Below are 16,682 nucleotides of genomic sequence, written 5' to 3'. Positions count from 1 at the left end.
CCTGCTGCTGTAAAATGAAAAAATAAAGTTTAAAAAAAGAAATCCGTTAAAAAAAAAAAAAAAAACTATATCCACACTCTCAGACTCCAAATAAAATGTAACTTTTATTCCTTACATTAAAAGAAAAACAAAGGTGCCATAAATCGTCAACGTTTCAGTCCCAGGTCGGGACTTTCCTCAGGACATCAAGAAAGTCCCGACCTGGGACTGAAATGTTGACAATTTATAGCACCTTTATTTTTCTTTTAATGTAAGGAATGAAAGTTACATTTTATTTGGAGTCTGAGAGTGCGGATCATCAATTGGCATACAAGTGTATATGAATGACCTGGACCTGGCACCCAGCAGTTAACCTATTGGAACTTCTAGCCTTCAGTGCAAGGATTTGTGGAATGTATGTATGTATGTATATATACATGTATTGTGTGTGTGTGTGTGTGTGTGTGTGTGTGTGTATATATATATATCTTATAGACATAATGTCAAACTAAGTGTATTTTTATATATATATATATATATATAGTGTGTGTGTGTGTGTGTGTGTGTGTGTGTATATATATATATATATATATATATTCTAAAATATAAATAAGTAAATAAAAAGAAATTTAAAAAATGTAAAAATAATTGTAATTTAATTTTTTTATATATATGTATATGTAATTTTATTCTAACGGTATTTTGATATTAAAATATATAATATATATATATATATATATCAAAATACACTTACAGAATGAAATCATATATATATATATATATATATATATTTGTTGATATAAATAGGAAATATACATATGTCCTTATACAAAATTACATAATTTCATAAATATACACGTAGACTTCAAATATATAAATATGTATATAGATTTAAATTCTACGTGCATATTTATGTAATATTTTTACATAATTAAGTAATATTATTGATTGCAATTTGAGGGACCTGCCTGACAACCCAGGCTGTAATCCAGAGAATTTAATTTGCTAGCACTTTTGAGTCTATTTAGCTGTTTTTTTTCATTAGCTTTTGTAAATAAGTAAATGATTTTTCAAGTAAAAGTCCAAAAACATATATTTTTTTATTTTTTAAAGTAAAATATGACATGATACAAATAATGGTATGTACAGAAAGCCCTCCTTGTTCTGAAAAAAAAAAAAAAACCAATGTATAATATGTATGGGAACCATAAATGAGAGAGCGGAAAATTACAGCTAAACACAAACACCACTAAAGTGTTAAAACAGCTCTGGTCCTTAACGTACAACATGGCCAAAACAGTCTGGTCCTTAAGGGGTTAATTATGCTCAAATGTAGACATTCTATTTACATTCTGTTGTCAATGTATGTAATCTGCACTGTTAGTAATGACACAAGGGTTTTTACAAATACCTATTTGCAGGCTATTTGACAATGAGTATTTTTTTTTCACACTTACTGTATGTGGAGGGGGGATTATTTTTGCTTTTATACAAACATCAGACACTCCATGTGAAATATTGCAAGAAAAATGACACTGCATACTGTCTATAGCTTTTAATTTCCCTAAAAATTATATAAATGTAAAATAGAAATGTACAAATTTACTTAATTTTAACTTTGCTTGTAAAGCAATCTGTAAGCAAAGCTTTTGTTTTAATATACATATATATAACCAATTTATCCGGTCTGTCCACCTTAGAACTTTCCTCCTCTATTTTGTCATCACATCACCACTCATACCTTAGGACTTTAGGAAACCTTATGATATTTGTACATGTGTAAATAATAAAACCAGATTCTGCTCTTCCTCTAGGTCAAGACACAGAGTGCAACAGCAAAAAACATGAATTCTGTGAAGCAACCAGCATCTGAACAAAAAATCCCGCCAACAGCCAAGCCTGGGAAGAAAACTCTTACTGACCCAGTCACAGAGAGCAGTGATACATCTGACGGTGAAGAAGAGACTAAAATGGTATCTACAGTACCAGGTGAACTAGATTCATCCATTGAATAGGATCCTTACAGCTAGCGGAAATAGCATTTTTCAGTTTCTCTTTTCACTGTATAGGAGATTAGTCCAGTGATGTAGATGTAAAATATATGTGTGTGTGTGTGTGTGTGTGTGTATGTATATATATATATAAATGAAACATGGGGGGATGGTTGCACTCACCTAAACATGCTTAAGTATATATATATATTATTGGACTAACACGATTTTAGAAATAAACTTTTGGGAGTTTCTCTCTTTCTCAAGTCTAAAACATTTCTGAGCAAAATTAGAGTTCATTTTGGGACACGGGTTAAGAAGATATCAAAGAAAAGAGTGCACAGGTCTCATTAGAGAATGAGGAGAAAAAACCCCAACAATAGTATTTGAAGGGACGAAGTAAAAAAAGACCCCATGAATAAGCACAAATGTACACACATTCAAAGAATTTGTTGTGTTGTATACATATACATATACCTATACATAAACAAAGATACAGAATAGTGTGTTATCTTTTATTCCCTAATTACACTCTTGCTTTTCTATATTACACAGATTGATCGTTATTTGATAAAGTACCGTATATACTCGAGTATAAGCCGACCCGAATATAAGCCGAGGCCCCTAATTTTATCCCAAAAAACTGGGAAAACTTATTGACTCGAGTATAAGACTAGGGTGGGAAATGCAGCAGCTACTGGTAAATTTCTAAATAAAATTAGATCCTAAAAAAAATATATTAATTGAATATTTATTTACAGTGTGTGTATAATGAATGCAGTGTGTGCGTATGTGTGTGTGTATGAGTGCAGCGTGTGTGTATGAGTGCAGCGTGTGTGCATGAATGCAGTGTGTGTGCATGAATGCAGTGTGTGTGCATGAATGCAGTGTGTGTGCATGAATGCAGTGTGTGCAAGGATATTTGCCGCCGTAGGCAAAACATTTTTTGCCGCCCCCTCCCCCCCCATATGTCCTGACTTCCCCTCCTCCTCCCTCAGTGGTCCTTACCTCCCCACCCCCGTGTTCCTTCACTCCCCCCCCCCCCAGTGGTCCTGACTCACCCCTCCCCTAGTGGTCCTTACCCTCCCCTCCCCTAGTGGTCCTTACTTCCCCCTCCCCTCCCATAGTGGTCCTTATCCCACCCCCTCCCTCTCATAGTGGTCCTTATCCCCCTTCTCCCTCCCATAGTGTTCCTTACCCCCCCCATCCCTCCCATAGTGGTCCTTATACCCCCCCCTCCCTCCCATAGTGGTCCTTATACCCCCCCCCTCCCTCCCATAGTGGTCCTTATACCCCCCTCCCTCCCATAGTGGTCCTTATCCCACCCCCTCCCATAGTGGTCCTTATCCCACCCCCTCCCATAGTGGTCCTTATCCCCCCTCCCTCCCATAGTGGTCCTTATCCCCCCCCTCCCATAGTGGTCCTTATCCCCCCCCTCCCTCCCATAGTGGTCCTTATCCCCCCCCTCCCTCCCATAGTGGTCCTTATCCCCCCCCTCCCTCCCATAGTGGTCCTTATCCCCCCCCCCCTCACTCCCATAGTGGTCCTTATACCCCCCTCCCTCCCATAGTGGTCCTTATACCCCCCTCCCTCCCATAGTGGTCCTTATCCCCCCCTCCCTCCCATAGTGGTCCTTATCCCCCCCTCCCTCCCATAGTGGTCCTTATACCCCCCCTCCCTCCCATAGCGGTCCTTATACCCCCCTCCCTCCCATAGTGGTCCTTAACCCACCCCCTCCCTCCCATAGTGGTCCTTATACCCCCCCCCCCTCCCATAGTGGTCCTTATACCCCCCCTCCCATAGTGGTCCTTATACCCCTTTTTTTGTTATTATTAATTTTTTTATTATTATTATTATTTTTATATTATTATTATTTCTTATTTTATTAATATATTTTTTTTTCGTCCCCCCTCCCTGCTTGATATATGGCAGGGAGGGGGGCTCTCCTTCCCTGGTGGTCCAGTGGCAGTTCAGTGGGGGGGAGAGGGGGGCTGGCAGAGCTGTAACTTACCTGTTCTGCAGCTCCTGTCAGCTCTCTCCTCCTCTGCGCCGTCTGTTCTGCTCTTCTGTCAGCTCCCAGTGTAAATCTCGCGATAGCCGCGGCTCTCGCGAGATTTACACTGGGAGCTGACCGAGGTGCTGACCGGACGGCGCAGAGGAGGAGAGAGCTGACAGGAGCTGCAGGAAAGGTAAGTTACAGCTCTGCCAGCCCCCCTCTCCCCCCAGTCTGTATTATGGCAATGCAAATTGCCATAATACAGACCTTGACTCGAGTATAAGCCGAGTTGGGGTTTTTCAGCCCAAAAAACGGGCTGAAAAACTCGGCTTATACTCGAGTATATACGGTATATACCCTTTCTCATAGCATGTGTACTTTTTTATATTTAAAACAAACAAATCTATAAAACCTGGCCGTTCTAAAGCATTTCTGGTCTTCAGCAGTTTTTTCTTTTCATATTCCCAATCCTTTCTTTTCATATCTCATATTAAACACCCTGGTGCCACATCAGTAATGGGATATGCTTGTAATTTCACAGGTTATGCATATTTTTATATAGATCTTCTACTGTCAATATTATTTTTCGACTCACTCATCTCAGCTTTTTTTTTTTTTAATCTTTCTTGCACCCTAGTATTTTTCAGCCAAATTAAACCCTCTGACTATTAGAATCTGGACATGGTATTCACATTAATAGAGGGCTACACATGTCTATATGTGCCATTGATTGCAACATCCCATGCCGAAACGGTAGACCTTGGTTTGACAAACCTGGTAGCAGGTGAAATATTTCTGAATCTAGCTGTAGAGAAAGTGTAATAGACATATTTATCGCAATTTAGTGTTACAAAGTTGATCTTGAAAAATCGCACATCACAGCACCCCTTACAAGCTGAACTATATGTGCAGTCTCTCATGTTGATAGAGGTTTATGGGAACTTTTTTTTTTTTTTTTTTTAAGTGATCGTTTTTAATTGCAAGTTATATATGGGAACAAAGTAATGCTTGACATTGTGGTGATATATATATATTTTTTAATACATTAGCCATTTTGAAGCCTGTCCTTAAAGCTTCTGACAGCAGTGAATCCTCATCCAGTGATGAAGCAGAAATGGAGATTGATCAAAAAGTACGTACAAGTAGGGGTGATAGTACTCTATTTTATCATCTCAATATACTTTGATGTTGAATCCTGTATTTTCTTTAATACTAACATTAATATAATATAGTTGTATAGTAATACAATAAATCTAAATCATGTGTTATGTGTGTATGGTCATCTTCTTTGAGAGGCAAGAGTTTGTTGGTAGTGAAATCTTTATAAAATACTTACGGTCTTTAAAAGAACACTATAGGGTTAGGAATACACCATTGTGTGCCCAACATTATAGTGTCCTTCTGCCATGCTCTCCCTTCCAGCTTGGCTACAAAGGGTTACCACTTGCCTAATTCCAGTAGCTTATTCCAGCGCTGGCTCAGTCTCCTCCAACATCATCCGATGCTGCGCACATTAGGCCTTTACCATGGGAAAGCATTGAATCAGTGAGGACGTCCAGCGTTGTTCAACTGAGTCAAAGTGCAGGAAGCAGCTCTAGCCACTTGAGGTTGTCTTAACCCTGCAATGTAAACATTCCAGTTTGTTTGAAACCACACTATTTTATATTGAAGGACTAAGGGGACAGTGACGCTGCACCTAGACCGCTTCAATGTGCCTACAGTGTCCCTTTAATAATAAAGACGAAGGCAAACTAAGTACATAAGCATATGTTTGATGACCCTCTGACCTATAAGAAATAGCACAATAGAAAGTGTTTTAAAGGCTTATTAGTCTTACACACTCTAACATATGGGCTACAAAATATTATATACTAAAATGTCCACAAAATAATAATTAGTTCTTTAAATTCAAGATGTTTTACAGATTAGTTAAATGTTGCAACCTAAATTTCGTTTACATTTTGTAATCTCAGCTCAGCTTTTTTTTTTTTATATATATCATTCTTGCACCCTAGTATTTTTACAGCCAAATTAAACCCTCTGACTATTAGAATCTGGACATGGTATTCACATTAATAGAGGGCTACAAATGACAAAAACTGGTAGCAGGTGAAATATTTCTGAATCTAGCTGTAGAGAAGGTGTAATAGACATATTTATCGCAATTTAGTAATACTAAGTTTATCTTGAAATATTTCAGCTTACGTAAAATATAAAATTGAATCCTTTCTCTCTAAGTTATTTTAATTTAATGCTCGCCTGCATAAAACTTACATTTCTGTGCAGCACTGGACTTAATTTAATAAGAGAGGGATCACCTTCAAACCAATTTATCCCTCAGGCCGTAAACATGTTGGCGTATGTGGCAATAATGGTTTGCTCTTTTAACCTTTAACTTCTTTAACCTATTTCACCCTTTCAAATTACAGATAAGGTATTTGAGGTATATTCTCTAGACCGTGATTTGACAAGAATAGTTATCCCCCCCTCCCCCCCACCCACAATCCTCTCAAATGCTGCTTTTAGACATAAATTAGCTTTCAATGTATCTATCATATATATTACCAGTTTACAGCACTCTAAAATGCATAAGCATTACAGCTGTTTTTGACAATTGTTTTTATTTATTTAAATAGCCTTTGATAGTACCGAGTAGTGCTGCTAAGAGTGTCCCTGACGCAACAGCTGGCAAGAAAGCTCCAAGTACAGGGGCTTCAAATGGAACAGTAGCAAGTCAAGAAAAGGCTGCTGGGAAACCAGATGCAACTGACAGTTCTGACAGCGAAGCAACAGACACAGAGACACCGGTGAGTACATTTTATCATGCTATGGATCCTAATTAAAGGAACACTATAGTCACCTAAACTACTTTAGCTCAATAAAGCAGTTTTAGTGTATAGATCATTCCCCCTGCAATTTCACTGCTCAATTCACTGTCATTTAGGAGTTAAATCACGTTGTTTCTGTTTATGAAGCCCTAGCCACACCTCCCCTGGCTATGATTGACAGAGCCTGCATGAAAAGAAAACTGGTTTCACTTTCAAACAGATGTAATTTACCTTAAATAATTGTATCTCAATCTCTAAATTGAACTTGAATCACATACAGGAGGCTCTTGCAGGGTCTAGCAAGCTATTAACATAGCAGGGGATAAGAAAATCTTAATTAAACAGAACTTACAATAAAGAAAGCCTAAATAGGGCTCTCTTTACAGGAAGTGTTTATGGAAGGCTGTGCAAGTCGCATGCAGGGAGGTGTGACTAGGGTTCGTAAACAAAGGGATTTAACTCCTTAATGGCAGAGGATTGAGCAGTGAGGCTGCAGGGGCATGTTATATACACCAAAACTGCTTCATTAAGCTAAAGTTGTTCAGGTGACTATAGTGTCCCTTTAATAATTACAATGTCTTGCATAATTATTCATGTCTCTTGAATGTTTTTATTGTTACTGCTCAGATTTTATTCGAATTGTCTCATTTGATTTACATAGCATACCAAACACTTTAACCCCTTAAACAAGCAAAATAGTTGTTACTGTGGCAAAGAACATTAACCCCTTAAGGACATGCTGTTTTCATTTACTGTTTCCTAATTTTAAAACCCATCTTCACTTTTGGTTTTTTTGTGTGTATACACACATACTCCCCATTCATCCATCATGATGTACATCTTTTATCTGTTGGCCCTTTTCTATCTCTGTATTTATTTCAGGGACACCAATGCTAGATGTAAAGATATAGATTTTTGTGTTCTTCACCAATGATGAACAATAACTTGCCCAGTCTATACATGAATAGCTGTTTAATCAGTGGATTAGTCATAGGTGATTATAGAAATTGCTTGCTGACGGGAAATATGGAAACCTTTATTATGAAATACTGATTTTCATGCCCAGAGATGTAAATGTTTAATCACAGTTGTGATGCATTTTATTAAAACATTTGGATAGTATGGATAATAATCAAACTTTCCATTAAATGTTTTGAATTTATTATGATGTGCTGATGTGTTTTATAATTTATTTATTTTTATTTGATCTTTACATTATATTTTTGGAATAGAACTTATCAGTAGGGGTTTTCCCAGACCATATAAAAATGGAAATCTCATCACCTGCTGCATCACAAATTAGAACTTCAGAAATGGCTTCCCAGACCACAATTTCCATGTCAGCATCCCGGGGGGCAGTGCTGCAAAAGGTTTCAGAAAGCCGTGTCTCCGCACCCAAGGTAGGTCACTGAACCTATAGAACACACAGAGCCGTGCTTCCCTTGTGCACTTTTTGTATTAAAACTGTGCTGTTGTAAGTTGCCATGTCCTCTACATAGCAAGAATTAACATAACATGTAGTCCTGACAAGTTAACTGGTTAATAAAGGGGTACTATTGTGTTCATAATTCTTTATGGCTAACAATCTAGAGAACTGGGTTTGACTACAGGCTATGGTCACAGTCTAATTCCTATTTGTGGTGGACATCCTGAGTGCTTTACATCATACGTCTGTGCCTACTTCCTTGAGTATTTCCTAGCCTTTTATTCACATCTGCTCTGTTACTTCGCTTGTAGCTTACTGAAATTCCCAAACCTGCAGTACCCATGCCATCTAAATCAAAGGATGATAGTAGTTCTGAGAGCAGTGAGTCTGGCAACGAAGAGGAGCCTGTTGAACAGGTAGAGCACACAAAAACTCCACAAAGGTTCTGCATCCTGTGTGTCACTGGAACTAAGGGTGATAAGAATATATGTCTAAAACCCCTCTGCTTACTTAATTTGTTTTGTGTGGTCATGGTCCTTGGTATATAGCACAATTTCTTTATTTCTTTTTTCCCAGCAACTGGGATGTTTATTTTTAAAGACGTGAGATTTTTGTGTGATACTCAATATTGTACCGAGAGGAAGCTTTGAGATTTACAATTTTATACTTTAGAGATTCTTTTTAACATTTGTTCGTATCTCGCTGTTATTTTACTTGTAACAGATGGCATTCCCTGAATATGTTTCTCAAGTACCCACACTGCAAATTTAAAAATGCCAACTGTACAAGTAGATCAAGCAGAGGTTCGAAGGCACTATCTGTGCATTTACCAGGGCTGCCCCTGAGTCTTAATCTTGGCACAATACACCAGGAGCAGAGAATTCATACCAGTAGCTATTAGATCTATCTCAACGAGACCCGAGGATGGAACAAACTGGGGTTAAATCTCCAGAAGGAGACTGCATTCTCTAACTTTATAGTGAGAACCTGGTCGAACAAGTTGAGGGAATTTAGTTTCATGATGGGCTAGAACAGTGTTTCCCAACCCAGTCCTCAAGGCACACCTACCAGTCCAGGATTTAAGGATTACCCAGTTTTGTCTAAGGTGTTTTTAGAAATAAAGAAAAAACACCTTAGACAAAACTGGGTAATCCTTAAATCCTGGACTGGTAGGTGTGCCTTGAGGACTGGGTTGGGAAACACTGGGCTAGAATATACCCCTCAATCTTCAGATTCACAAACCAGCTAGTGTAGAACTGAAGAAATGATTATTTTGTTTTCAACACTTTCTAGAATAATTTGTACCTTGTTAGGGTCATGTGAAGGGTGAGAAAGCAGGATCTGTTGTTGATGAGTGCAATGCTGAAAGCCCAGCTGGTAACTAAAAAACAAAACAAAACCCAAAAAAACTCTACCTATAAGTCTGAAGTCCAGGTTTTGCTGAACGACTGCAGATGTCCTCTGTTCACATCACCCCCCAATGATAACTTCAGGCAATCTTTGTGAGTGCTGTACATGTTTTGCTTTCTTCCAAAAGGAAGAACCTTGTCTCCATGGGGCCTTGATTGTAGGCTTCCCTGGAGTGAGGCCTTCTTATCCTGTAGTAAAAAGGCTGTCTTACCGACAGTCACTTCTGCATTTGCCCTGAAATGGCAAAGCCTAGAGAAGTGGCTTGGAGCCCAAGTCGGCAACCAAGAGTTGGGCCACAACATCCATCTGGCAACTTCACTCAGCCATAAGTGTTTTGGCCCAGTGGGCATTGCGTTATCGAAGATCGCATTCACCCCCTAAAGATAGAAAGTTGAGTAACTTTCCCATAAAAAGATGTAACTCCAAACATGCTAGAGGGACCAGACAAATTTCCAGGGGGTCATTCGCCTGAGCAGGAGACACTGGGAATATGAAAGGAAGCCAAATAGTTTTATCTTGGACTCCTCAAATATAGATCTTCCACACCACTCATTAGGGACACAGGTGAACACTAGTCATTATTCATTTGCACAGTGACTGTAGTACAAGTGGAACTGGAGAAATCTCTGGTATAACTAATCATATCAAATTAGACTGAAGAAAGAGGGGGAATGCTATTGTAGAGCATCTAGTGTCACTCCACAGCAGAGGGCGATATAGGGAGAATAAGGGATTACACTGTCCCAGAATCTAACGGTGCCCTGCTTTGCATTCAGCAGAGGACCTATTGTATCTGAAGCTCAAGCCCAGCCATCCGCTATGGGCATCAGCCAAAGAGACATTTATAAGGAGATCTCTGTCGACAACCTGGGAAAGTATCAGACTCTGCATGTTATACGACAGGGTACATGCAAACCCACTAGGGGAACATTGCCAAGCATATACATTGTCTGGCCAACATCCTTTAACTTGTGATTTGTAAAAGAAAAAAAAATACTAATCTTACATCATCCAGTGCTATCTCAAATCCACCTTCCTCCTGAGAGGCAGATAGATATCTGACTATTCTATATGAGGTGCAAGAGTGGGGGGGAGCATACCAAAGCATTACATTATTGGTGTTTCCACCACTTTTAGTTAAAGGACACTTTTTCGTTATATCACAACATACAGGATCTCACAGTGCAAGGGAGGAAATACAATTTAGTTTAAAGGGACAAGCCCTGTCCTTTTATATCCACTGCAATAGACTAGCCGTTTCTCTATTGTGAAATGGCTTATCAGAGACTTGTCATTGAGAAGCCTCTGAATCTCCCCTGTGTGCACATATGCCACTCTCACTCACAACGCTAGTCTGATTTGGGGTTTGAGAAGGAAGTATGTGGGGGTCGAGGGGGGAGTAGGCACGCACGTTACATTAAAGTGCGTCTGACACTTCTGTTAGCTCAGTGGTGCTAACAGAAGCATGAATCAAATTTGTAAGAAAATGTTTTTATTAATTCTATAATCATTTATATATACGTGACACAGGCTCTGAAATTTTAGTATAAAAGCAAAAAAAAAATATTTTTTTTTTCTTCTCTAAGATGCAGTAGGTGTGACAAAATATAGCATTCATTAACCCCTTCAGGACGGAGTCAATAGTGCACGTTCTGATCAAAACAAAACAAAACTAGAATTTGCGCTATATGTCTGTTCAACCGTAGTTCCCCTCTTTCAAATTATATACACCCACACTTATTATATATCATTTTGTTCAGGAGAAACAGGGCTTTAATTTACCATTAACTATTCAAATATGGAACATAATTCATTAGGAATAAAATGTGAGAAAATAAGATATTTTTAAAAAATTTGTATTTCCGTCTGACATTTTAGCTGTGAATGTCATACTGTTAGGTTTTACTGCAACAAAATGCACATATTTGTAATCAGCGATGTCTCACGAGTACAACAGTATCCCCCATTAACAGGTTTTATGGTGTTTTGGAAAGTTACAGGGTCAAATATAGAACGTTCCATTTTCAAATAGAAATTTGCCAGATTGGTAATGTTACCTTTGAGACGGTGTGGTAGCCCAGCAATGAGAATTACCCCCATAATGGCATACCATTTTAAAAAGTAGACAACCAAAGGTATTGAAAGTGGGGTATGTGTAGTCTTTTTTAGTAGCCACTTAGTCACAAACACTGGCCAAAGTTAGCGTTTATATTTGTTTTTGTGTTAAAAAAAGCAAAAAACGAATATTTGGCCAGTGTTTGTGACTAAGTGGCTACTAAGAAAGACTGGACATACCCCACTTGCAATACCTTGGGTTGTCTACTTTTGCAAATGGTATGCCATCATGGGGGTAATTCTCATTCCTGGGCTACCATACGCTCTCAAAGGCAACATAACCAATCTGGCAAATTTCAATGTAAAAAAAAAATGAAATGCAAGCCTTATATGTGACTCTCTAACTTTCCAAAACACCATGAAACCTGTACATGGGGGGTACTGTTATTCTCGGGAGACTTCACTAAACACAAATATTAGTGTTTTAAAACAGTAAAACATATTACAACAATAATATAGTCCATAAAAGTGCAGTTCGTTTGTAAAAAATGCAAAAACTTCACTTTTACTTAAAATATCATCGTTGTAATACAATTTACCAATTTGAAACACTAATATTTGAGTTCAGCGAAGTCTCCCGAGTAAAACAGTACCCCCCATGTACAGGTTTTATGTTGTCTTGGAGAGTTACAGGGTCAAATATAGTGCTTGCGAATTAAATTCTCTGCACTTTCTCCCTGTGTTGTCAGGCATGTCAATCAAATTTTAATTAATCAAATCACCTAATTATGTTAAAAGATTACTTAAATATACACGTAGAATTTTAATACATATGCATTTATAGGTATTTCAATTTTACGTGTATACTAATGTAATCTTTTATGTAATATATGTATTTATCTATATATATATATATATATATATATATATATATATATATATATTTGCGGTTATTTGCATTTTATATATAGATAGATATAGATAGAATGTCATTCTAAGTGTATTTTGTCACCAATATATATATATATATATATTAATAACAAAATACAGTTAGAATGAAATGACATGTGTATATATAATTTATATTAAATTTTGTTTCAATATTTTATTTATTAATTTTATTATTTTATTTATTTATTATATAATTATGTAATTATACGTATTTATATATATATATATATATATATATATATATATATAATATATGTGTATATATCTATTATATATATAATATATGTATATTATATGTAACGTCATTCTAAGTGTATTTTAATACTAATATATGTACTTATATTAGTATTAAAATACACTATGTATGACGTTAAATATATATAATATATATATATATATATATATATATATATATATATATATATATATATATATATATATATATATATAAATACATTTGATTTATTTTAAAACATGTCTAATTATTTTTTTTTTATACTTCCCACCAGCAGGGGGACTGTCCTGACATTTCAGACAGTCCCCCTGCTGGCATATCCACAGCCAGCTATAGGGGGCCATGTGATCGCTCTTTGAGAGCGATTACATGGCCCCCAGGGGCCTGATTTGCCGTGGGGGGGCTGCCTGGGCGGGGCTGCCTGGGCTGTGAGGCAGTCCTCCCGAAGCGGAGCGCCGGGAAGGTAAGTATCCCTGGCACTCCAGGGCTTAAAGCCGTTACGGCGTGCTATGCCGTCACAACGGCTTTAAAGCCCACTTAAACCGTGACGGCATAGCACGTCGTAACGGCGGGAAGGGGTTAAGACAACGTGATTTTTGTGCTTAGAATGCTGCTATATTTTTTTAAAAGTAGAATAATACCCGGTTACATACATGGATCTGATATTCCTTTGCACTTAGTCAAATGCTTCAAATTGATAATTTACTGATGGTTCCAGACATTAGAAGGAAGCAGAAATATCAACAAAAACACAGCTGAAATGGCAAATTTTAGAAAGACACAGTATGTTATATTGCTCTCACACATACCGTGCAGCCACCCACTATCTATGCGGCAGTTGGTTATACATAATGGATTTTACAAGATAAACTAGAACTTTAACATATGCTTCATATCTCTAATACATTGGCAGCAAAAATGTGGGCACTTCAAATGCTGTGGGCTACAAATGGTTGGCATATGCTCACAGAAAATATAGTTAAATAGACTGGCAAAAACTTTACCATCATCAAACTGCAAGTTATGTTTCATCCACTAATCCAGCTTGCTCTTAGTTATTAGAAGACATTCTTTGAATTCAGGGCTCTTTTGTTTCACCTGACACTTTGATATGTTGAAAGCCAAGTCATTGATCTAGGAGTCATTTACAGAGTTTAGGACTTAAGTATAGGATATTATAAGGCTATTAAGATTTAAGTACATATCATTGAGTGGGGTAAATTCATTCAGAGACCTCATATGGCACTCCTAAAATAATGGTGCTGCTAAATTCTACAAATGCATTTGTCAACCTCCTACTGTATAATATCCTGTGTTACGATTTTTATTTTACAATATATTTAATCTCATCAACCATTTTTTTTTTTCTTCCCAGAAGACTCTGCCAACTGCAAAACCATCCACAGTAAAGACAAGTGTGTCTTCAAAAGGTGGCAAAAAGGTAGCAGCTCCAGTGAAGGCTCCTACGCCCATCCAGAAGCCTGTCGAAGAAAGCTCAGAGGACAGTGAGGAGGAGCCGGAAGCAAAGGTAATTTGAAATGTTCTATCAAACATTAGAGATATTCCAGCCTTGATATTTTTCCCCTGTCTTGGATGTAAATTTAGATATATTTTCTCTGTAATGGTAATAGTAAGCAGTGGGTTTTCCTTATTGGCATTTCTGTCTTGGTTGAGCTATGCCCATACTTTTTAAAGAGTCTTATTATTATTTATATAGCGCCATCATATTCCGTAGCGCTGTACAACGGGTGGACTAACAGACACGTAATTGTAACCAAACAAGTGGACGTACAGGAACAGAGGGGTTGAGGGCCTTACTCAGTGAGCTTACATGCTAGATGGAGTGGGGTAAAGTGGCACCAAGGGTAAAAGTAGAGATTGACCGATATTGTTTTTTTTTAGAACCGATACCAATACTGATAATCTGTGAACTGTCAGGCTGATAGCCGATAACTTACCGATACGATATTCTGTATATTTACTTTTTGTTTTTTAACCCTTTAAAACCGGAGGGCGTACAATTACGCCCTATTTTGAGCGGCTCTAAACGCCGCAGGGCGTATTTGTACGCCCTCCGGTCTTTTCTTACTTACCCGGTCACCGGGGATCGGGGTTAGGGGGACTCCCAGGGAGCCCCCCGCAGCACGTCCTTCCTCCTGGGAGGCCCCCCCCCCCCCCCCCCCCCTGTCCATGTGAGAGTGAGGTCCTTGCAAGGACCTCACAATCACATGGCCGGGTTTGCTGGCTCAGGCATTGCCAGCAGGGGGACTGCCTGTAATGACAGTTAGTCCCCCTGCTGGCTGGAAATAAAATTACCGGTAATTAAATCAGTGTAAAAAAATTATTATATATTACACATATACATACACACATACACTGTCTAGGTTTATTTTACTATTAATATATATATATATATATATATATATATATATATATATATATATATATATATATATATATATATATATATTATCAAATTACACATAGACTGATACTGATTAAATATATATATATAATTGTTATATATATTTATAAATATTAAAAAAAAATATGTAAATACGTAAAAAATTTAAAAAAATAATTAAAAATAAATATATACATGTGTTATTTCGTTCTAACTGTATTGTGATATTAATATATATTTATATCAAAATACACGTAGAACGAAATAATATATATATCTATATACGTATATATCACTATATATATATATATATATATATATATATATATATATATATATATCTATATATAAATAAAAATATTAAAAAAAAAAAATTATATATATTTATGTAATATTTTTACATAATTAGGTATTTTAATTACAATTAGCGGGACCTGCCTGAGAACCCATGCCGAAAGTATAGGGAATTTAATTTGCTAGCACTATATTTTAACCCTATAACTTTCCAAGACACCATAAAACCTGTACATGGGGGGTACTGTTTTACTCGGGAGACTTCGCTGAACACAAATATTAGTGTTTCAAAACAGTAAAATATATTACAACGATGACATGGCCAGTAAAAGTGATTTGTCACGCACAAACAGCACTTACACGGACGATATTATTGCTGTGATACTTTTTACTGTTTTGAAACACTAATATTTGTGTTCAGCGAAGTCTCCCGAGTACAATAGTACCCCTCATGTACAATTTTCATGGTGTTTTCAAAAGTTACAGCGTCAAATATAAGGCTTGTGTTTCATTTTTTTCACATTAAAATTCGCCAGATTGCTTACATTGCCTTTGTGACCCTATGGTAGCCCAAGAATGAAAATGACCCCTATGATGGCATACCATTTGCAATAGTAGACAACCCAAGGTATTGCAAATGGGGTATGTCCAGTCTTTTTTAGTAGCCACTTAGTCACAAACACTGGCCAAAATTTGCGTTTTTTGCATTTTTCACACACAAACAAATACTAACGCTAACTTTGGCCAGTGTTTGTGACCAAATGGCTACTAAAAAAGACTGAACATACCCCATTTGCAATACCTTGGGTTGTCTACTATTGCAAATGGTATGCCATTATGGGTGTAGATTTATTTTCTGGGCTACTATACAGTCTCAAAGGCAACGTAACCAATCTGGCGAATTTCAAATGTAACACGCTATATTTGACCCTGTAACTTCCCAAAACACCATAAAACCTGTACATAGGGGGTACTGTTTTACACGTGAGACTTTGCTGAATTCAAATATGTGTATTTTATTGCAGTAAAAGCAAACAGAATTATGACATTGACAGTTAAAATGTCATGTAGACCAAAAAAATAACACAATTTCTTATTTTTCCCATTTTTTTC

At 37.2% G+C, this 16,682-nt stretch overlaps 1 protein-coding gene across 6 annotated transcripts in view; it reads left to right on the top strand.

The window, feature by feature from the left end:
• TCOF1 (treacle ribosome biogenesis factor 1) overlaps nt 1-16,682 on the top strand; it is a 106,173-nt gene that overhangs the window by 19,813 nt on the left and 69,678 nt on the right. For all 6 annotated transcript variants that reach the window (XM_063447888.1, XM_063447887.1, XM_063447886.1 and 3 more), the window contains 6 exons: nt 1,794-1,968; nt 5,016-5,098; nt 6,603-6,773; nt 8,027-8,194; nt 8,532-8,627; nt 14,247-14,399. In XM_063447888.1, coding sequence (XP_063303958.1) covers nt 1,794-1,968; nt 5,016-5,098; nt 6,603-6,773; nt 8,027-8,194; nt 8,532-8,627; nt 14,247-14,399 — 846 coding nt within the window. The remainder of the gene's footprint in view (nt 1-1,793; nt 1,969-5,015; nt 5,099-6,602; nt 6,774-8,026; nt 8,195-8,531; nt 8,628-14,246; nt 14,400-16,682) is intronic.

This window comes from Pelobates fuscus, chromosome 3, assembly GCF_036172605.1.
Source record: "Pelobates fuscus isolate aPelFus1 chromosome 3, aPelFus1.pri, whole genome shotgun sequence".
Classification (NCBI taxonomy): Eukaryota; Metazoa; Chordata; class Amphibia; order Anura; family Pelobatidae; genus Pelobates; species Pelobates fuscus.
The sequence above is the reverse complement of the archived record's forward strand: the minus strand, read 5'-3'. Positions and strand labels throughout refer to the sequence as shown.